The sequence below is a fragment of the Triturus cristatus genome, chromosome 9, assembly GCF_964204655.1.
Source record: "Triturus cristatus chromosome 9, aTriCri1.1, whole genome shotgun sequence".
Taxonomy (NCBI): domain Eukaryota; kingdom Metazoa; phylum Chordata; class Amphibia; order Caudata; family Salamandridae; genus Triturus; species Triturus cristatus.
Genome location: NC_140592.1, coordinates 363,964,634 through 363,987,842, shown reverse-complemented (window position 1 = coordinate 363,987,842; position 23,209 = coordinate 363,964,634). Strand labels below are relative to the sequence as shown.

Sequence of the window (23,209 nt, the reverse complement as noted above, 5' to 3'; positions counted from 1 at the left end):
ATAAGAGAAGGAAAGCTTCGAGGGAGTCAGATGAGAGTTTCCTCTTGGAGATGGGATTCTGAGTAGGGGAAGGGAATGTCAGAGGGTTGTGGACTTGCATGCCTATCATATTATAATTGGATGTAGAGAGGCTTGTGGTAGGTGTGGGGTGGCATAGTGTGTTAGGGATTAATATGAGATCAAGTGATTTTCCTAATTGATGCTTAGCCTTTTTGGCCCTTTCTGCAGCCTTTGATACCATCAACCATGCTGCCTTAATGTATAGGCTAAGACTAGCGGGATTATTGGCTCAGTGCTAAACTGGCTGATCAACTTGATAGGTCGCCAACAACCAGTTATGATGCCTTCTTTTAAATATATAAGTAAACCTTTGAATTGTGGAGTTCCCCCTGGATTTGCACATCTGCTGAAGCAACTAGGGACAAAATGATACCTTTATGTCGAAATGCTGATGTATCGTCCATGGGTCGCAGCCTCTTTTAGACTAGTCGGTGGATATCGTCCAATTTTATGAAATTAAACATATCAAAAATTGAGCTCTTTTTGACCCCCGAGGTTAGGACTGCTTACATTGGTCTAAAATCATGGTCCTTGCCCTAAGCCTTCTCAGACAGTACAGACCCCTGGCATCTGGATAGATTACCAAAATCGGTAGCTCTAGTTGAAGAACCTGCACCATGTCATTTATTTTATTGATAAGCTACATCAGGTTTCTATTATTAATGCTCTAATCCAATCCCAACTTTATTTGGAATTTACATCTATCTTATTTGTCCTAAAAAAATATTGACCTTCCTTCGAATGATTCAGATTTCCACCTCACAACTTATCCCCAATGCACAGAAATCACAGCATGTCACCACCATTTTGAAACATCTGCATTGGCTCCCTATTCAGAATCAAGGCATCTTTAAATCACTGGTGTTGGACTTGGCCCTTTTTGCAGGGTCATCCCTGACATTTTTACCTTCCTCCTGTATTTTCTCTGACCTGTTTTTGTTGGTTTTATGACTCTGGGCACTTTACCACTGCTGATCAGTGCTAAAGTGCATAAGCTCTCCCTATTGTAAATTGATGTATGGATTAGTGATTCCATGATTGGCTGGTTTGGTTTACTTGTCAGACCCTAGTACAGTGCACTGAGTGTGCCCAGGGCTTGTAAACCAAATGCTGCTGGTGGGCTTGCAGCACTGGTTGTGCCACCCACAGAAGCAGCCTGTAAAAGTGTGTCTCAGGTCTGCCATTGCAGAGCCTGTGTGCAGTCTGGTACTGCCATGCTGACTGGGCAAGCGCACCCACTTGCCAGTCCCTAAACCTTCCCTTTTCTGCATATTAGTCACCCCTATGGTAGGCCCAAGGGCAGGGTGCACTGTAAGAATAAGTTAGGACATGCCCTGGTGTGTGTGGCATGTCTTAATAGTGAATTACAGCCATTTTCGTTTTTCACTATTCCAAGGCTACCTATTCCCCATAGGCCAGAATGGGCAGTTTGATTATTACATCTTATAAACCTAACTGACTCAGGGAGCATGGTAGAAATTCGAGTTTAATGCATCCACTTGCCAGTCCCTAAACCTTCCCTTTTCTGCATATTAGTCACCCCTATGGTAGGCCCAAGGGCAGGGTGCATTGTAAGTATAAGGTAGGACATGCCTGGTGTGTGTGGCATTTCCTAATAGTGAATTACAGCCATTTTTGTTTTTCACTATTGCGAGGCTACCTATTCCCCATAGGCCAGAATGGGCAGTTTGATTATTACATCTTATAATCCTAACTGACTCAGGGAGCATGGTAGAAATTCATGTTTAGTATGCGTGAACTCAGAATGATAAAATACATCTTTTAGTGAAGTTGGTTTTAACATTCTGTGTTTGAAAATACCACTTTTAGAAAGTTGGCATTTTCTTGTCTAACCATCGAAACCTGCCTCTGCTAGGTTGTGTATTCCTTTTCTGGATTTATGTGTCAGGGGCTGGGGAAATTCCCGGAGGCAGGGTGAGTTAGCACAGGGCTGAATAGGGCTATCTACATGTAGAGTGGTGGGAGGAGTTGCACCTGGGACCTGAATAGGGCTGTGTTTTTTCCTCCAAAATGCTGGCTCCAATAAAGAAAGAGTCTTGTCAACAAAGCGCTCCAGGACTGACCAGAACTGGTTTGGACTAGGCAAAGGCCTCTCTGCCTTCAGAGAACAAAGAGAAACTGGGTATAAATATTGGGACCCAAACCCAAGAACTTTAGATCACTTTGGGAAACAAGAAGAACCCTTTGCTGAGGAGATGAACCAGAGAGACTGAGGAGAGACTATCCCTAAGCTTGAGGCACTGGCCTGCAGAGGTTGCCTGACTGCCAAAGAGAGGAGAAAAGGAACTTTGTGTACTTTATTCAACTTGTGAAGGATCTCCAAGGGCTTGAGAAAAGAGCTTGCCTCCTGCTGAAGTCTTAGGGACAACATACTTCACCCACCAGCTCCCCAAGAGTTATTTGGAAGTGCCAGCTGTTTTGCGAGGCTTTCTGAGGGACTGCGTGTTGCAAGGAGCTGGAAGCGTGACTCACGAGCAAGAAGCGTGTCGCCGAACTACCACTGCCGCTTCACAACACGAAGCGCCTCGCATCGCTGGAGAAGAGGGTCGACGTCACAGCAGATGCCGCCGCATCACCGGGAAGTGTGTCGCAGAAGAATCGTTGAGTCATCGCAGGTCGAACCGAAGCGCCTCGCATCGCCAGGGGAGAGGATCGACGTCGCAGCAGACGCCGCCGCATCACTGGGAAGCATGTCGCAGGGCCTGTTGCGGCTCATCGCCGGACAAGAGGATCGACGTCGCATCAGACGCCTCCGCATCACTGGGAAGTGTGTTACAGGGCCTGTCGCGGCTCGCATCATTGTGGAAGCAACTCGCATTGCCAGAGGAGAGGATCGACGTCGTATCAGATGCTGCGGCATCACTGGGAAGCGTGTCGCAGGGCCTGTAGCGGCTCGCATCGTGAGGAGACATCTCGTATCGCCGGAGAAGAGGATCGACGTCGCAGCACACGCCGCATCACCGGGAAGCGTGTCGCATCAAGAAGAAAGCGCCATCTTTGTTTCTTTGCACCAGATCTTCAACGCATCACCATCCTTGCAACACTTTCGTTGTCTTGCGTTACGCATCTTAAGGTACATTGAACTCTGAGTGTCGCATTTACCATCTTAAGAGAACTAAGCTAAGTCTACCATTTTAAAGTACAGTATGGTAGATTTTTGTCGTTTGTGGTCTTGTGATAAGTCTATATAAAGAATACTTATTTTTGATATAAAACTTGTGTGGTGTCCATCTGTAGTGTTGTCACTTGATTACTGTATGTGTTCACAAATGCTTTACACACTGCCTCTGAGGTAACCCTGTCTGCTCGTGCCAAGCTACAAGGGGGTGAGCAGGGGTTATTTTAAAAGTGTACCCCCTTACCCTGACTAGACGCAAGGGCCCCTACTAGAGACCCCCAAATCTAACAACTGGATATTGTCCATAAAGTCATGCTTGATCTTCCCAATTTCATTGCATCTAAACTTCTTTGGCATCAGTATGCCCATATGCTCCGTTCTCAATATATTTTTCTTTGATGTACCAAGAGTAAGAACAGTCTGTTATGGCGACTGTGACTTTTCTGTTGCTGCTAATGTATTGAAGGGGGGACACGGCTGGCTGCACAAAAGATAGTCACCCTTTAGGAAGCTCCTGAGATTCACACTAATCCTGGCACATTAAGGGAGCACAGGGGATGAAATCAGCCTTCCGCAACATAGCAACAGCGAGACGAGGCCTTCTTACCGCTGATGGATGGGGAGGTGACTAACATGGATAAACGGAGCCACGAGCCTAGTCAAAATAGCGGCAGCAAAAGAAATTAGGCATTGTCCCCTCTGATAGAGGGTTGCCTACTGCACTAGCAATCCGCAAGCAAAAGAAAGTGAGGAGGCGGACAGCCTTTCCGGAGAGCCGGACCGACAGAACCCTGGCTCTCTGGAACCCAAGACGCTACCTGGGATTGCAGTGTGGGAATCTGTTTAGAGGGCGGCGGAACACCCGAGCAGAGCCAGTAGCAGCTGAACTGCTGTAGGGACGGGTGCGAGACCTCCAGAGAGCCCCGCACTGAAAGGACGACATGCACACAAAGGAATGAGAGGGTTCTGTGTGTGACAGACCACATCAAAGGGTGACGTTTGGGCTGGTGGCTGCTAGGCGGGCCACTCACAGCCCTGGGAGTGGCTCTCCAGTGCTATGCTTGGCCCGACATTGGTGCAGATGAACATCCTGAGGTGAAGAGAAGCTGAGCAGGAGCGCTTGGAGAGAACACAACCCCCCCAACTCTGCCTCCAAAGCCATTGGGGAGAGCTGGGGATAGACAGCACCGGACCCGGGATGCACTAGTCCCCCAAGCAAACCAAGCTGAGCCAAGCCCTTTCTCTGTGGGGATGACTGACAGTGAAGGGGCCATGACAGAGGACCACCGCTGCCCCATGAGGGCCCAGTTGCTACATCCAACTACTGTTATGAAGTCCCATACCAGCCGGAGTGCATAATCCTGTACAGGACCCCAGTGGTAAGTCCAATCATGGGCAGGAATTACTCCATGAAGGATGTGGGTGGATGCACTTAGTCAGGGCCAAACAACACCCCTCCGTGCAAGGGCGGCCCAAGGACCCGCATAGGACTGGCAGAGAACAAGGGCACAAGGGTCAGACCTCACAAAAACACTCAAATAGATACTACTGCAGTCAACATATCCAGTGACATCCTAGACTACAAAATACATAAGGTCTCCGTGGATCTTCGACTGCTACGAGATGATCATTTTGAAAAAACACTGGAGGAAACATACCCGGTGGTGAACACATTACATAATTAAAAAGAGATCCTTGTGAGTCTCTAGATAGGAGCGCAGAAGATCATGAGTGCCAGAATCAGCAGAATCAAATTAGAGTGGTGGGCTTTCTGGAAAGGGTGAAGGGCGCTGCCATGGTAGACTACTTGGAGAAATGACTGTCAATGGAGGTGGCCTCTCAAGGGCTATCTCAATTGTATGCCCTGGAACAAGTACAGAGAGTCCTAGCCAGGCTCCTCCCCCGGATAGCACAACCTGCACTGTGGTGGCACATTTACTTCACTAGAGCGACAGAGACTAGATCATGCAGCGATCATTAACTCAGGGCCATTTCCAGATTGAGAACCGGCATGTAGCAATATTCCTGGATTACATGTTAGAGGAATAGTGAAAGACAGCATGCTTCTCGGAAGTTAAAAGAGGGGTGCGGGACGCTGGGCTTGAATATGACATTCCCAGCCCGGCTGAAGGTTATGGTAGACGATATCACATTATTCTTCGAGGATGCTTCAGCTGCTTGGGATTGGGTGGAACACTATACGGTGGGCACAGACACTAGAGTGTGGCACCGGGTGCCGCTGCCGAAGAAGAGGAGACAAAGAAAGTGAGTTACAGAAGGGATGAGTAGACCATCTAGACAGTAGGTTGTGCAGGAAAGAGCAGCTGCAGTGGCCTTCCCAGTCTCAGAGCTCGGGGAACGGAGTAGGAACACCTCTGAGGCCTCACAGGGGTACTTTAAAATGGACATCCTGTCAGGAGAGGGACACAATGGACTTTAACATATGCTGAGAACAGAAGATGACATAACTATTGAGCCCTGTAGTGAAAAAGATGCAATGAGACCTGAGGTAAGGTATGGTTGTGGACCACAAGTACACTAAGTGGGTATCCTTGGCATTCACTGCGTATCATACTGAATCTGTGAGGCAGGAGGTTGATATGGGTGCCAGAGGCACTGCCCTCTACTTTTTTCACATTTGGACACCATATGGGAGCATAGCCAGGATCCCTTATTCATCTTCAAGTTGTTGGACAGCTGGTCATTGCCTTTCTGTCCTTGGGTGAGGGAGTTGGGGATCATTATTTTGTGTGTACCTGGCCTGGAACATATAACACTTATGAAGACACAAATGACATAGATAGAGGAATCATAGCAGATCCCTGCACTCATAAACGAGGATGCACTGGAGGGGACAGTCTGTCACCATGCTTAACAAGGGGGCAAATCATTCCACACCGCATGATCCACTGCAAAAGGAAATCCTTGTTCATCACATGGAATGTATGAGGCATGAGCACGCCGACCTCTAAAGGCATGCCTTAAAAGGCATTGAGGAGATAAAGCCTTTCAACAGGAAACACACCTAGTGAGCCAGGAAACAGCCAAACTGAAACAACAATGGAGAGGTCAGGTTTGTGCCACAGGGTTTCCGTCGTTAGCCAGGGGATCCCTGATCTGGATAAGGCCTGTGGTCCCCCTCGAATCTGATGCTATAAATGTACATCTGGAGGGCCGGTATGTGATTCTAAAGGGTAGGCTGGATGGGACCAGAGTGACGTTAGGCAGTATTTATGCACAAAACATGGGACAGATGCTATTCGTTACATCCCTTGCACCGATCCTATCTGAAGGGGAGCAAACGCCATGGATAATAGGGGGAAATACATTACAGCAGACATTGATGCTGGCTATTCCACCCTACCAAAGCCAGATTCATTGATGATTCGATTGGCACAAGACTTCAGCGGGGGTTGTGTAGAGATTTAAAAATACTAAGCATAGGGAATACTCCTTCTCCCTGGTGTATGATCAGCTTATCCAACTGGACAGGATACACTTGGCACCGACGGGCTGCTTGCTGAGTATTGAGAGGCGCTAAAAAGATGCTTGCTCCCACCCTTTACTAGGGAGGCACCGATAGTCTCAATTACCAAACCAGGCTGAGGCACTGTGGATGTGTCCTCCTACAGACCCCCTGTCCATGCTGAACTAAACTACAAGATCCTCAGCAGGGTGTTGGCTGACCACCTCGGCCAATACTTGCAGCCCCCTTGATACATTCTGACCAGAATGGTTTCAACCCCAAGTTGAACACCTCCCTATACATTCGGAGAGTCTTTAGAAACCTCAAGGAGACTGACAGGAACCTAATTGCCATTGTTTTGTTGATCAACCTGCAAAAAGCTTTCAATATGGTACAACAGACTATCTGAAGGCAGTGATGCAGTGAATGGCCCTGGGGACAGTTAGGGAGAAGTGGGTTGCACTACTCTATACAAAGGCAAGAGCTTGGGTGCAAACAGGCTGATGCATCTCAGCTCCATTTGAGATTTATTGGGGCACTTGACAGGGATAGCCCCTATCCCCAATGTTATTTGTACTTGCCCTGGGCATGTGGAAAGGGAGGATGGACGTGACAGGGGAATCCCATTACAGGACGAACAACACTGCCTTTCGCTCTACGCTGACAACATGTTATTATACCTACAGGATGCGAATGCTGGATTAAGCTGGAGCGTGAGACCCCTGGAACACTCGTGCACAGTCTCAAGCTTTCACATGAACTGGCTAAGTCATGTGCATTCCGGTTAGACCCGCTTGTGTGACATATTCTTCCAACAGTATCCCATCTGGGACTTAAGTCGGGTCCTATAATCTTTAAATACCTCGGTGTGAAAGTCTATCATGGAGATGAGGACCCTGGAGGGGAACCTAGGGGGCACACTGTTGGACCTGAAGGACAGTGTTGTGTTCTGGCAGACATTTCAAGTACCCATAATGGTGAGCAGGATCCCATTATCCAAGTTGGTAATGCTCCCAGGCATGCTGTATCATTTCACCAACTCCCAATACGGATCCTGCCGGCCTGGTACAAAGCAGCAAATACGCTGCTGCTGGAACTGATTTGTAATGGAGGCAGGCACAGAGTATCTCTTTTGAGGTGGCCAGTGCCTTGTGGCCCCTGACTTTGAGTTGTACTACCTGATGTCTCAGTTACAGTGGCTCGCAAGACGGTTTGATGGGAAGGAACTGGTGGGACTATGGTTGCTGGGGGAGACACGGTGGTAGGGTGCACTACTAGTAACACTGCTTCTCGGAATGAAGATGCAGAAGTCTAAGCCCACCAAGCTGCTCTCTGTCATACTTCGATTCTGGAGAAAAGTGGTGCAGAATATACTGCAGTGATCATTGTCTGCACCAACGATCCCACGACTGGCCTCCCTATTTGAAGACATGGGTATTTCAGTGCTCAAGTGCTCAACGGCTGCTGGAGGGGAGAGAGACAGGACTGAACCTTATCTCTCAGACTGCTAATAGTAAATGTCCAAGACGTGCGATGCCTGGCTCAAATTTCCTACACATAATATGGACATGCCCAGTCATAGAAGGGTTTTGGCAGACAGTTACTACGAGCCTGGGGAGACCATTGGGTGAAATGAACTTTCTGATGATAGATACACGTATACTGGCTTTGTATGCCCACATGAAAGAAAAAAAGGTGAGAGCTAGATTTACTGACTTGGCTCTAGTGCTTGCCCAGCACACAATATTTATGCACTGTAGATCTCCTGAGGGGGGGCCCCAGTGCAGATGGAAATCAGGGGTGAAGAAATGCGTAAGGGGCGGAGGGCACTGCCACACACAATGAGGAATGCAGATGCAGAAACTTAGCCATATTGTGGGACCGTGTGGTAATAATGGCTGCTGGCTGCTTCACAATGGGCTGAAGAAGTTGTCGGATGTCAACTGTGCAATTTGTTTTGTTCCTGTAATGTTACATGTTAGCACATATACTGAAGAGTAAAGCAATGTTCCATTTTGAGTTCTGTTTTTGTTATCTTGTTTTTTCTTTTTTTCCAATTTGTTGGTAACCACAGGTTTGTTATAGGAACTCAACTCTGGACTACCAGAGCATGCACTCATTAATGAGTTGTATTATAGCTTGCCTTAAAACTGAATTGATACCGTGTGACACATGGATGTTGGACCAATATGAAAAACAATAAATAGATATTAAAATAAAATGGAATTCCCTTCCACTGTTTGTGGGCGGACCCATTGCCATATGTTGCATTAGGGAGAAGAAAAATGTGAATGACACCTGAACAGAGCAATGGGTGAAGAGGGCCGACTGAAGTCTCCTCTATGTATATATTTGTGCTCAGATTTATATAGTGATTTTTCTGAAAACAAAAAGTTGGCAACAAAGTTAAAGCTGTCTCTAAGCCAGACCTAAAAAGGTATGGGAGGTTGACAAGCTTCTGTTCCTTCAACCTCCAGCACATCTTGCAGCTATATGGGTTCTGATAGACAAGAATCACTTCACCCACACCCAGCCTGCCCACACCAAGAACTTGATCTGTTTGGATATTTTTAGAGTGCAGAAGGGTCAAATTTCCAATCATCTTTTGATACTGTTGGCCCTAAACTGTGTAATTCTTTCTTATTACTCATTATGCCAAAATGATGGAAGACTGAAGCGTACATGTAGACTGGACCTGGTTAGTGAACACATTGTACAAAATGTGGCTGGCCAAAGTAGCAGTCATAGAATAGAAGCAATATAGTCATTTTAGGTTGCCCCGATATAAGGTATTGAATGCTGTTTTGAATGCTGAACTGCTGCTATGGCCTGAAAACCTGATGTATAATATATTGCAGTATGTCCCATGTGAAGTCATCATGTACTAAAATTCTTTTCATACATTGAAAGAATGATCTACCAAGGATGCAAAATCTAAAAAAGAACCTTAGTGTAACTAATTTCCTAGTGCCCTGAAAGACATCCCTAGCAACCAACTTAAACAACTATCAAGATTATAATTTTAACATTCAGATGGTGCACTGCATACGTTGTGTAAAACCATGCACGTAAGATAACATTGAGCATTAATGCTCAATGTTATCTTACGTGCATGGTAAAATTGATATTTTGTCCCCAACTGGTCTGACACTTGAAAGAAGTTGAATTATTTTCTATAACGGAGAATAAGAAAATAAACTACTTTCACTATCTCAAATGATTAGTGAGGAAATTACTGGATTATAAATAGACAATATTAATAGGCATTAACAAAGGTAACGTACATGTGTAATTTACACTTACACTTTTTTCAATAACTTTACTACTATTGGCTTTTCTCAAATTCCAAGTGTAAAGTTACTAAAGGTGTAGACTTAAACATCTGCACTCTTTGGAAATTATAAGTTACTACTGCCAAAATAGAAACATTAGTACGTCCAGCACCACACATGGCCAACCACTGATTCTGCAACACCCTCCAGTAGAAAATAATGCAGGTCGGGACTTAAAATAATACCCCACAGGAAATATTGTTACATAAATTATTTAAATAGTGAAAAATATAAATGAATATTATTTATAGTTAAAACATCTAAAAATAAAACACATTTAATTATAAAATATTTTTAGCAACATTTTTGAAGTTATATTTAATGTAACATACATTTTTAACAAAATATATTTAAATTACTTTTGATTAATGTTTTATTAGACTAACTCAAAGAAATAGACAAAGATGTTATGATGTATACGATTTTACAATCCCATGGACTTTACACATTTCTAACTTTTTCAACATAAACCAAGTAAAATGAATCATGTTCTATAAATGTGGATTCATTCAAAAGTTTTGAAACACAAGCCGTATTTTCGTCCATTTATTTGAAACAAACCTTTCCAGAAACGTCACAAAGTAATGATACAAGCTACTTGGCTTGAGCTACCCAGTTCCAGCCCTGCCAAGTATCACGCATCAGGCGTTAGACTAACGCATTTCAGTGTGGTGCTCCGCATCACCGCACTGAAATGCATTGTCACGCATTACAGTCATAGCACCTTAGCTGTCAAGCTGTTTACGGTGCCTACTATGTTAAAATAGAGCTGGAGTGTCTGGCAGTGCTCTGAGGCGTGGGTGCACCCGCAGGCTTGGGGGCTCAGCTGGCTGAACTGGTAGCGGCTGGCTGCTACAATGTATCAATGTAGCAGGGGTTTCCTGCCATGGTGCCTCTCTGACTGAACTCACAACATCGTGTGATACAGTCAGAGACATCTTTATGTGCGCAACGGGGACGTCACCTCCTGCTAGTGCTGCCGCTGGCTTCTGCAGTTGTTTGTGAGATTGGGAGGCTGGCTAGGTGATTGGAGCACATCATGGCAGCGCCGCTTGCACTACAATGGTTGCAGTAAATTGTGACCCCACCACGACCAGCCAGGACTGGACCGAGGAGGCAGCCGGGAGGCAGACGGAAGGCCGCCGGCCCGCCGCCGTGGTAAACCCATTGCCAGGGCTCCGGTCTCGCAAGTAAGACAGTGAGTGCTGCAGCCAGTCGAGTGTGTGTGTTAATTTAGTAATGTGAAAATGATCGCCGCCATGTTGGTTTCTGATTGCACTCTCTTCAGTGCACTTTGGGCAAGATAATCGGCTACTACATGCATGTAAACTTGCTGCCAATATGTTCGTTTTAAAAAGATCAGTGGCAGTGAACAGTAGTTCTAAAGCACGCTTTGCTTTTCTAAATGATTTTTATGACTGCGGAGCCACGTATGTCCCAAGGAAATACCTACTGCATAGCAGACTGGGCTGTATGGAAACCGCCAGATAGAGTGATAGACCTGTACTTGTGAAAGAATAGTAGAGGCGTTTTATTCATGCCCTGCCACGGAACCCCTCCGCCCACACTCGCACGGGCTGCCCCAGTCCCTTTCAGGCTGTCTTGCTCCTAAAGCACTTAGTGTGCTGAGTGCACTGCTACATTGCCCTGTGGCTCTCTGTCCATCAGGAGAACTGCCCTTGAAAGGCTCGGTGGCAGCTGATGGATGAGCGGTGACCCTAGCTCGGCCTGCTACCCCTCGCTAACCCCCTCTTCTGTCACTGCTCTTACCCCAGCCCTCAGTACACCGACCAAGCCCTTGACAAAGGTGCCCAGGCAGCCTACGCCTCTCTCCTGACCTCGACCTCGACCCTGATCCTCGCCCTATACACTCCGCCCCCTCAGAATGTATATACAATGCAGTGGAGAACAATCCCTTCTTCATTTGCGTAATGTGCAAGGCAGGTAACCACGGGGCATATCAGCAACAACCGGCGATAATTATCGCTAAGCGCACTTAGCGCTAGGATAATTATCGCCAGCTAACGCTGAATTTTATCGCTGAGATAGCGCGCTATCTGCAACGGTTATCTCAAAAGCGATAAAATTCCAGGCGCAAGCTGCCAAATGTGCGATTATCGCTGGAAATCCAGTGATAATCGCTCAAGGTTTGCCGAAAGCTTGTGATAGGGCAGGGCAGACTCAGCCATGATATTCACCTTCCATTGGATATCATGGCTAAGCCAACCTAAAAGCAGGCGTAAGGAAAGAAGCGATAAACACGCTATGCATGTTAGCGTGCCCATTGATAATTGGAGAAATGTCGGTTAGTGACATTTCTCCAGTTATTTTGGGAAGGAACGCCCACTTTGCATCTCATTAGCGATGCAAAGCTGGGCGTTGTTGTGACGGGCGCTAAGTCAGCAAAACACACAATAGCGTGTCTTTGCTGATAAGGCAATGAAATTATCGCTGCTTTTCACCCGATAACGGACGCGAAAGCGGCGATAATTTTATAGCGCCGCCTTGATGATATGCCCCCAAGTGCCTACAATGGATCTTAGGAAAACTTTAAATATGTAAACGCATTTATAGGCCAGTTTGTGAGTTACTGTTCATCTTGCCTCTTGGATCCTTGAGGTGTACTTCCATCCTCTTCTCTGTTGCTGCTAGCTTTCCACTTTCATGTTTCTCCCCCGTTGTGGAGAAGTAACTGCCACAGACATACTTGTAAATGTGGTTGTGCAGGAGAAAGCGCTTGGCGGCCTTGGTTTCTGGTGCTTTGAAGCAGTTTTAAGATTGTATTAGAGTTTTTTCTTCCTCAAATGGGTGTAATTTCTGACATTCATGTTTCCCTTGTCTTCACTGCTTGATTTTTTGATTGCGAGAAGGTGTCACTCATAGTTGTTGAATGTCACTCTGAATTACAGTGAAATTATGAATATGTCACAAATAAGCAATCTGAAACCTTGGCAGCTATACAGCTCCTTGGACCGCCCAGCTAGTCCAGGAAAGCGTGGGCTGCTGAGTAATGGCGATTGGTTGACAGGCACTCAATAAGAAAGGTCTTGCAACAAAGAACAAATCAGTTGGGTAGAAGAATGGGCAATCGGAATTGCTGAATCAATAGTTTAACCAATCAGAATAGTTCTTTGTCTTAATATCATTTTGATTGGCTCCTTCACAGCCAGTCAGAATAGTGGGAACAGGGGGACATCTTTGTGGTCCTGCAATACATAGTGTGCCTTATTTGCGATGGGCAAGGCAGCAGGTCACCACACATACTGAAGCAGTCTATGACATGCTTTGGGACCTGCTATTGCCTGTCATTTCTGTGTGCAAATTCTAGACTTGTAAGCTGATCCTTTTCCATGATAAACGGAAAGGAAATTGTAGCATCCCACTTTCTCTAATTATAGATATTAATTGCACTGCTTCTACTGGCGATACATTCTCAAGCATGATGGCTCTGAAAGGCAAATATAATGATAAGAAGCAACCAACCGATCAATGGGCACATTCACAGAATCCCTCTTAGGGGCAGCAGCAGATGGAAAATCAAAAATTCCAATTGTGGTCAATGCAAGATGATAGTTCCTTTCCAAGTCAGAACAGGGAATTGTTCATTTTTTCCTTCAGTAGAAGCAATCTTGGTATGTTCAGTCTTTCACTTTGCAGCAGCACATGGCCAGGTAGGTGGTTTTTGGATAAAGTATGACCAAAAGGGAAAGGAGTGGGAAAGGCCTGAGGAACAATGAGTGCTGGGATAGTTGACTAAAAATGAGCACTGTCTAGCGAATAGCAAACCTGTGTGTTTGTTATCATGCCCAAAGCACTCCCCCTAGCAGTGTTATAAGAAGGTGGAGAAGCATTGCCTTGTTCAAGTCAATAAGGAAATGTTTTGGAATGATAAACTAGGGAGCAGTTCCTGTTAGGAGCCTAGACACTGGACTAGAAACACCGGACCTCTAGATGTCCTCAAGGTATAAGAAATACAGGGTCAGCACCGGAGTCAACTTGCCAGGGTACGTCAAGGTGTCAATATATCCAACCTCTATAGCATGTCGCTCCGTCAGTGATTTCAATGATATATCCTTATGTTGCCAGAAGAATCTATAGTGCCTGTAGGCTTAGAGGTCATCCTCCTGTAACTTACTGTTTAAGCAACAGGTAATGTATGGTGTAAGAAAGAGTAAAGTCAATGTGCCCTTTCACGTAGTCAGCCTTTGCGCACTCTGCTTTACCTTAAACTATGTCACTGATAAGGAGTTGCATGGTACTCCTGGGGTGCAAACTCTGCATCAGTACATACCGGTACTCAGCGGTAGCACTCTGCTAGTACCGCTCAGTTATGAGTTAATCTCTACACAAAGGGGAATAATCAGGCTGAGAACGTTTTTTCACGTCAAATTACACATGGTATTTCTCATTCTGTGAAGATGAATTCTCAAGCCAGGAAAAGGGAGCCATCCATGCTCCGCCAGTGCCGTTCGAGGGATCTGAGCCATACAATTAGAGCCACTGTCCCTGCACGCTAATAATGTATATTTGGGAACACGAGGCCAGTCGTGATCAACCAGAGTGATCCCACTCACAAATACCACCCGACTGGTAAATAATTGGATTTAAGGTCTAACAAAAATGCTTTCTTCGTGTATGCACCCTCTCTGTGTACGAAAACGAAGCACTGTGGTGTCCTCTATCTACAGATGGTTAAAGAAAGTGTCTTCATTTGTCAGCTGTTATCAACGATAGATTCCACCACAACCTGCACATAAAATGTTTTCTTATTCAGTACCTTGCGGGATCCCGGCTGATCACGCTCCGTCTGATTGCTGGCCAGGACCTTAAATTTCTCCACCCAGGACTCCAGGTCCAGTTTTACTCCAACAACTAGAAGGCAAGAGAAGATATACGGAAACATGCTACACTCAATCTCTCAAAGACAATCATTGGCAAAATACCCAAACTCCTCTCAACAAAATCCACCCTCCCCTTGAACCAGAGCCATGTTTTGTCTTTACCTGCTGGTTTGAGGGACTTCTTCCGAAACTCCAGCTCCACCGCCGTGCTCACTAAAATGCCGACAGTGTTATTTTCCAATTCAAAGGCTCTGTAGTTGTCTTCAAAAAGAAGAGAAACAGGTACAACTTACACTACGGCACATGGGAGAGTGAACTAATTGGAAAGAGCATGCATTCAAGACAGGTACATTTGACGAGAGATTACATGCATGTGTGATAGTGAGTAGCACATACTAGCATGTAAGAGAAAGAAGACGGTCAAAGCTTATGCGAAAGACATGCAGGCACGGGAGGGATAGACTCACATATATGACGTATGTAGGCATGTTTGAAACTAAAGGAGTGTACCGCGTACTTCCACATGTTGTGGGGGGAGGGCAAACAATGGGTTACAAAGGTAAACAAGGAAGAAAATGAGAGACCCTTCAGCAAGCAGATACAAAAGCATGTAGGCTCTCTGGAGCTGCATTGTTGTTGCCCTCTGTTTTCAGGCGCTGGGGTGATGCTGCCACTCTATTAAGTGCTATAACACAGATGAAGAGCTAAAAGCTGCTTGGTCTCATACATTTTCCTCCTTTTGTGATCATCTTGCACTGTGCTTAACAGCTTTCTCTAGCTGTACATTGGTTTAGGTGGGTGCAAGAGTGGGAGAGTCCATCTTGTGCTCCTGGCCTTTTGAGGGCTAGATCATTGTGAGCTCTCTAGAACCTGCAACAAGGTGGGATGCATGGGAAGTTTTCCACAGTAAAACCATTGGGAACGTCTCCGCCTGATGTTTCAGCAACATCTACTGAGTAGTTCACCCTATAACATTCAAAGCCCTTGTCTATATATAATAATTTAGATTAAGGGGTTCTGACATGCCAGTGTTCCCTGATCTCTAGCAGTCATGGCCATAACTCATAGGTAATAGCAGAGTCAATGGCAGGTTCAGAGCCCTTTGGCATACAAAGTAAAAATGAGGACACATAGTAGTGAATATTTTCATTTCATGCTGCATTTGTAGAATAAATGTTCCTGTCCATTACTTTAGGATTGAAGATCTAGCAGCCAGCCACACCTCCTACAACACACCGCGAACCGTGCACATCTTTAGTGGCCAATCTAGTGGCATTTTTCTTACACAACCAGTAATTTGATCAGTTAATGAAAATATTAATGTGAAAAGGTGCCCTGATGAAATCTATATACTAGAACTTCCGGCAATTCATAAGAGGAAACTGTCTGAGGTGAAATGACTTTATAAAAGCAACAAAGGACCCTCAAAGTGAATTCTAGAAACAGTCTGAAAATGGAAGTCATACCAACAGATAATTTCTTTGCTGGGGTTGCGGTTACCTTATATGACTAAAACCTTACATCTGGACACCCAGTGAGAAGAGATCAAGCTTTTTACAGGAAAAACCACCTAAAGATCCAGTCCACACCATCGATAGCTGCTGATTCAACCGTCTAACCACAGACCTGTTTGGAGCAACCTGGCCACAAATTGCACAGACTGTTAAACAATTGTTCTGCCAATTTCATGCCACATAAAAATGCCTGCAATACAATTTTGCAACAGGCATCTATCTAATCATTCACCCATATGTGCTTATTTGAAAAAAGAACCACATATTTGAAAACACAATTTAAACTGCCCATAATTACCCAGTTTAAACATTTTTCACAGACTAAAACACTTTAAATGTATAAAACAAACCCATGAAAAGATATCCATGAGCTGTCCTGCTGCTTGAGACCTGCCTTACTTTTCCGACGACTATCCTGCTGCTGCCAGATGACTGATGTGCTGCTTGATGCTTGCCTTATTCTTCAGAAGGACTGTCCTGCTGCTTGTGGCCTGCCCTGCTCTGTGAGAAGGAAGACTGGACCTGCTCCCTTCATCCCAGGTTACCTGAGTGACTCCAAGGGTCAGTTGGCTGACCTCCTGTTCTGAGCTCCAGGGACACAACAAGCCCCAGAGACTTGCTGCAACTGTTCAGCTGACAAGCTGCAACAGGACCAGCCTAGACCTGCAAGTGGACTTGCCTAAGCCCTGCTGGCCTCTGCTAGAGTGAGTCCCTGAGCCTCAAGAGGCACCTCTCCAGGTCCATGGCCCTTGGCTGACAGTAGAGTGCACTCCTCTGTGATGAATGGAGAAATCCTGAAGGTTTGGGCTCTTTGCAACTGCAAATAGGCCCATTTGCACCAAGACTTTACCATTCGTTAATGACTGCCAACGCGAAGCTCCAATGAACCTGACTCGTCGTGATACAGTGACTGCCCGCGACCGGCACGCGAGATCTGCACTTTGCGCCACACCAATGGCAGCCCACAGTAACGTGACAATGTGAAGCTACAGCACTGACCACCTGCGACGCCCGACCTGAACCTCGCATTACGGTGATGATCATCTGCACACTTGCCTTGCTCCTTGTCACCTCCTCCACCGCAGACTGAACACTTTGCACGGAATTTTGGGAAGGTAACTTTTTGAACGGGACTGACGTGGCCCGTGCTCCCTCACAGTTGGCCTGAACTTGTGACTTTCCCCCGAAACGACCAGGTGACCCCGAATGGTGCTTTGTGTTTTTAGGCGCTATAATTAGAGAAAAATCAGAAATTGCTTATCTCCCTTTCTACTGATTAGATTTGTGTTGTTCTTGTATCATTTAATTACTCTATTTTTCTGAATTGGTGTGGGAGTTTTCTTGTATTCTATTTTCACTTTATTATGGTTTGTGTGCTTTTGTGTGTGCTGCATACATATTTTATAAAGTGCCTTTAAGTTAAGTCTTTTGTGCCAAGCTACCAGAGGGTTAAGCAAACTTTAATTTAGTGACTTTTTGTGGTTCACCCTGACAGGGATTGTGGTTGTTGCTTGAGAAGGGGTTTCAACCCCCTCAGCCAATAACCCAATTTCTTACCAGGATCTAATGTGGCTTTCTGGTGATTCAACATCTACTTTGCCGTTATGGGCATTAGACATGATTAACTCAAGAATGTACTCCTCCTACAGTATGCTGGTCATGACAGGCAAAACATAGCGTTTTAACTCTTTACAATGGACATTGACAATTATGAGGGTCTCAAAGACAACCTCATAAAATACTTTTAGCCTCAGAAAAATATAAACCATGAATGTTGGTTGTTTTATTCTTTATAGCAATACTTTGGGAATTGCTTGTCACAAGGTTGTGTGCCCGTGTCAAAGACAGTGATAGTGAGAAATGCAAAAGCAATGACATTCTGAAGTCACCAATCATTGCGAGTTGTAAATCATCTTCATTTAAGAAGAAAACTAGACAGACTGAGGATATTCTGGGAATGGCATGTGCTGTGCATACTACAAATATTCAAGTGGAGGCAGTGAATTATCGCAGACGCATTGATAATGATGAAATATGCACGCTCCTCATTACTGAGCATGAGGAGAGAGTGCCGTGGCTTGGGTTATTGACTCCTACTCCCCGGGTGAGCAATATATAAAAATCTGGCTCTTTATCAATCTTTGCTTTCATGGCTTAATCAAATCACACAAAACACTTCCAAACTAGTTAATGTCCCAACTTCCTTAAGGGTTCTTAAAAATGTAGATCATCAATTCTAGAACGACTTTCCAAATATTTGTTTTACTCTTACCTTTGCTCATAGCATTAACATCTTGACCACTAGCGTTAGGATAGCCTCGCACTCACCGCTATTCTGCTGCTGGCTGCTGCTGTAATTCATTTTTAAAACGTCCCGTTTTTGTGTTTTATTTTAATTTTAGTTATTCGTTTTTCCCCTGTTTTTAAATTAAATCCACTCGCATACCTGCATTGCTGCCACCTTACTCTCACCTTAATTTGGTCAAAGCACCGCGTTTTAGCGGGTCCCTGCCCACTGTCTCGTGCTGGTGGCCATCTTGGGAGGGGGGACATTGCAGGAGGCGCAGGTAGCGCGCTAGTGTCTCTAGTGTCCCGCGCTCGGTGTGCATAAAGCCAGGCAAATCTCAGGTGAGCACCCTTAACATCTTGACCACTAGCGTTAGGATAGCCTCGCACTCACTGCTATTCTGCTGCTGGCTGCTGCTGTAATTCATTTTTAAAACGTCCCGTTTTTGTGTTTTATTTTAATTTTAGTTACTCGTTTTTCCCCTGTTTTTAAATTAAATCCACTCGCATACCTGCATTGCTGCCACCTTACTCTCACCTTAATTTGGTCAAAGCACCGCGTTTTAGCGGGTCCCTGCCCACTGTCTCGTGCTGGTGGCCATCTTGGGAGGGGGGACATTGCAGGAGGCGCAGGTAGCGCGCTAGTGTCTCTAGTGTCCCGCGCTCGGTGTGCATAAAGCTAGCCATGCTGACGCGCAGCGTCATCACGCAGCGTCATCGCCGGACTATCGCCGGAGTTTCGCCAGAGTCAAGCCCGTCTGGGCCCGTCCGGGCCCAGACGGGCCCAGGGCACACCACTCTGCTAAACACCTCTTGCCCTCAGATCCCCTGTTACAGGTACTCACGGGACACACTGCTTGCTTTACGCACGCCCAGACACCCCAGCTGCTGCTATTATTGGGCTGAGGGCTCCGTTTTCAATCATTGTCTTGACTGTCGCCCGTACAATACTTGTAAGCACCCTAACTCTCTTACTATGGCACTGCTCAACTGTAGATCATTGCCTTGTCATACTACCGAAGTTCATTCCCTCCTTCTGGACCATGGTCTGGATGTTTTATTTCTGACGGAAACGTGGCTGACTACAGGTTCCGACCCCGACATCGTCAACGCTCTTCCCTCGGGGTATCTTATGTTCCATCTTGATAGGCCGGATGGGAGAGGGGGTGGAGTGGCCATTGTTTACAGAGACACATTTGTATGCAAAGCAGTCGACTGTGGCATTAACAACGCTGAAAGTTGTCAGTTTACCCTTTGCATCTCCTCAACTGTCTCTATCTCTGGCCTCCTTGTGTATCGGCCGCCCGCTACCCTAGGGAATTTCGTGGATTCCTTCATGGAGGCTGTCATCCCATTGGCTGCTGCCTCGTCCCACTTCGTCACCCTTGGGGACTTCAATTTTCATTTTGACGACCCCAATGATGTAGTGGCAAGGGAGCTTGTAAGCTCGCTTGGTGCACTGGACCTTCATCTTGTTAATATGGGAGTTACCCATAACAGAGGCCATCAGCTTGATGCAGTTTTTGCTAACTCTGTGAACTTGCAGGCTCTTCAGATGTTGGCTCTCCCCTGGACTGATCATCATCTTGTTCCGTTTAGCTGGCTGCTGGGGAACCGCAGAGACCCCGCTCCTAGACAACATACTGTGGATCGACTTTGGTCGAAGCTCCCGGTGGACAGTTGGGCGGAAGAGCTATCTAGAACCTGTCCTCACTTCACAGATGACCCCAACACTGCTGACCAGCTCTTGGGCAAATGGCTTACCAACTCTCTGGACTTACTGATCCCTAATAAAAGAAGGCTTGTCAGGGAGAGAAGGATTGGCTCTGCCCCCTGGTATACCCCCGAACTGGGGTGCATCAGAACCTCTTGTAAAAGGCTTGAACGTGCCTGGAGGAGAGAGTGGACGGAAGATAGCCGGGCCAATTATAAAAGGGAACTTAGGAAATATAAAAGCGCACTGAAGGACGCTAAAAAGACTTTCTTTAGCGACCGGATTGAGAGAGCAAGCAATTCTTCAGGAGAATCGTTTAAAATCTTCAAGGAACTTCTGAAAGCTCCGGTCCCTCCAGTGTTGCATGATAATCCCAAAGAAAAATGTGAGGAACTGGCCAGCTTCTTCCACTCTAAAATAGAGAAAATATTATCCTCCTTACCTACTATCCCTCAAAGCGATGAATCGGTTGCTAGTCCTACAAGTTGCCTGATTGAGCTAGCATCTTTTGGCCCCTTTTCGGAAGAGGAGGTCATAAAAGTCCTGTTAGAGATGAAGAGTGGCTCCCCGAGTGACCCAGTCCCCATAAAACATCTTAAACTCGTGGCTAACACCTTGTCAACTCCTCTGACTGACCTCTTGAACCTTTCACTCACGCAGGGCATAGTGCCCCAGAGATGGAAAAAGGCCGTGGTGAAGGCCTTATTGAAAAAGCCAGGAATGGACTCATCCAACTTGACCAACTTTAGGCCAATTTCACTTCTGCCTGGTTTCTCAAAAATTGCAGAGAAGCTGGTTAACCGTCAGCTCTCTCACCATCTTGAGTCTAACCACCTGCTAGGAGACTCCCAGACTGGTTTCCGTCCCGGCCATGGAACAGACACTGCCTTGCTGGCAGTAGTGGAGGAGGCAAGGAGCACTCTAGATACAGGAGGGTCAGTGGCAGTGATCCTCCTGGACTTGAGTGCTGCCTTTGACACTGTGAGTCATCAAGTGCTCCTCCAACGTCTGTCAGAGGTAGGTGTCTCAGGGTCGGCCCTGAAATGGTTGGGATCTTTTTTATCTGACCGTTTCTACCAAGTCTGGGAGGGGTCAGAGCAATCTGCCCTAATCCCTCTTCAATGTGGAGTCCCGCAGGGCTCATCGCTGAGCCCTACTTTATTTAATATATATATGACTCCACTTGAAAGAGTGGTCGCCCCCTCGGGGGTGAAGATCATCAGCTATGCTGATGATACTCAGCTGGTGGTCGGCCTCACTCAGCTGGCGGAACAACCTGAGGTTTTACACGACTGCCTCGCCAATGTTTATCGTTGGATGTCCATCTCTGCCTTAAAGCTCAATGGAGGTAAAACCGAGCTGATGCTCCTGGGCAATCCCAGTCCCTCCATTATTGCGACCTGTTGGCCCCGGTCTCTTGGTGATCCACCATCCCCCAAGAAGGAGATCAAGTCCTTGGGAGTATGGTTGGAAGAAGATCTGTCCTTCCGGACTCATGCCAGGAAGACCGCAGGGGTTTGCTTTGGCTTACTGAAATCAGCCCGAAAGGTGCTACCTTTGCTTCCTGATCCAGCAAGGAAGCTGTTGATACGTGGCCTAATCCTATCGAGGCTCGATTATGGGAATGCGCTGTTTCTCGGTGCCCCCGAAGCGACCTTTAAAACTCTCCAACAGGTGCAAAACGCAGCTGCGAGAATCCTTATGGATGTTTCCAGAAGGCAGTCTGCTGCTCCTGCTCTCAGAGCGCTTCACTGGCTCCCCGTGAAGGAGCGGGTGAAATTTAAGGCGCTATGTACTGCCCACAAAATTCTACATGGCAAAGGCCCCCCTATCCTTGCGCATATGGCCCGTCCCTATAAACCTCCACGTCTGCTGCGCTCGGACCAAAAACACCTTCTGCAGTCAGCCAGAGTAAGAAAAGCTCGTTCTGGGGGTAGGCGTTTCTCGGTGCAGGTGGCTTCTCTTTGGAACTCTCTGCCCATCAGGATTCGCTCAGAGCCCAAGATCCTACCATTTAGGAAACTTCTTAAGACCTACCTGTTTCCACAGTAGTGACTAGCTGAGTCTCCCCTTCTGGTCTGTTGCGCCGGGACGCCCCTGGGTAAGCTGAGCGCATTACAAATTTCATATTATTATAGCCTTTCTTTTCCATTCCTGGTTGGACATGAAACTAACTTCCACTTGTTCAGTTCTCATGTCCATGTCCATCAGATGGTCCACTTTTTGGCTGATTTGATGTGTGCAGCTTCTGCTCCAGTTTTGTTCTTAAGACTATTGGTCTTACTAACAGTTGTGAGGACTTGGTGCTGTTGGGAGAATGAATTTCTGAGTGGTTCTTCCCTGTGTGCCTTGTACCTCGGCCAATTTTTTCTGTGTTGCCTATACTGTGGATGTTATCTGGTGAGCAGGCTCAGAAAGGATAAGAGATATCAGTTTCCACTGCTACCTCTACAGTTGCCTCATCAGCATCTTCCTCTAAGTTTCAGGTTCCGTGCCTGTCATTGAGTCTTCTTCTGGTATACCCTCTGGAGTGTAGTTGAGTTGGAAGTCTCTCAGGACATTCTAATGGTGTAGTATCAGGGTCAACCCACTTCCTGTTTTTGGTCTGATATTCTCTTTCCCTTGCCACTCGTCTTCCTTTTGACTGTATCAAAGGAAAATGTTTTCAGGTTTATACTTAGAGCCACTTAATCTGAGTGTGAGCTTTTCTACTGCTCTGCAGTGATCATCACCACTCACTCTTTTTATAGCCAACCCCAACTTTGTTGGGAATAAAGCAGTTCTCTAGAGCTTCTTGTTTTCCAGTAACATCAGTTTATGCTCATTGAAAATACCCCTTTTTCCTGACCTCTTCCTG

At 46.2% G+C, this 23,209-nt stretch overlaps 1 protein-coding gene across 1 annotated transcript in view; it reads right to left on the bottom strand.

The window, feature by feature from the left end:
* CACNA2D2 (calcium voltage-gated channel auxiliary subunit alpha2delta 2) overlaps positions 1 to 23,209 on the bottom strand; it is a 1,194,468-nt gene that overhangs the window by 91,690 nt on the left and 1,079,569 nt on the right. The window contains exons 27-28 of the mRNA XM_085627677.1: positions 15,001 to 15,099; positions 14,775 to 14,869 (exon numbers count right to left, since the gene is read on the bottom strand). Coding sequence (XP_085483803.1) covers positions 14,775 to 14,869; positions 15,001 to 15,099 — 194 coding nt within the window. The remainder of the gene's footprint in view (positions 1 to 14,774; positions 14,870 to 15,000; positions 15,100 to 23,209) is intronic.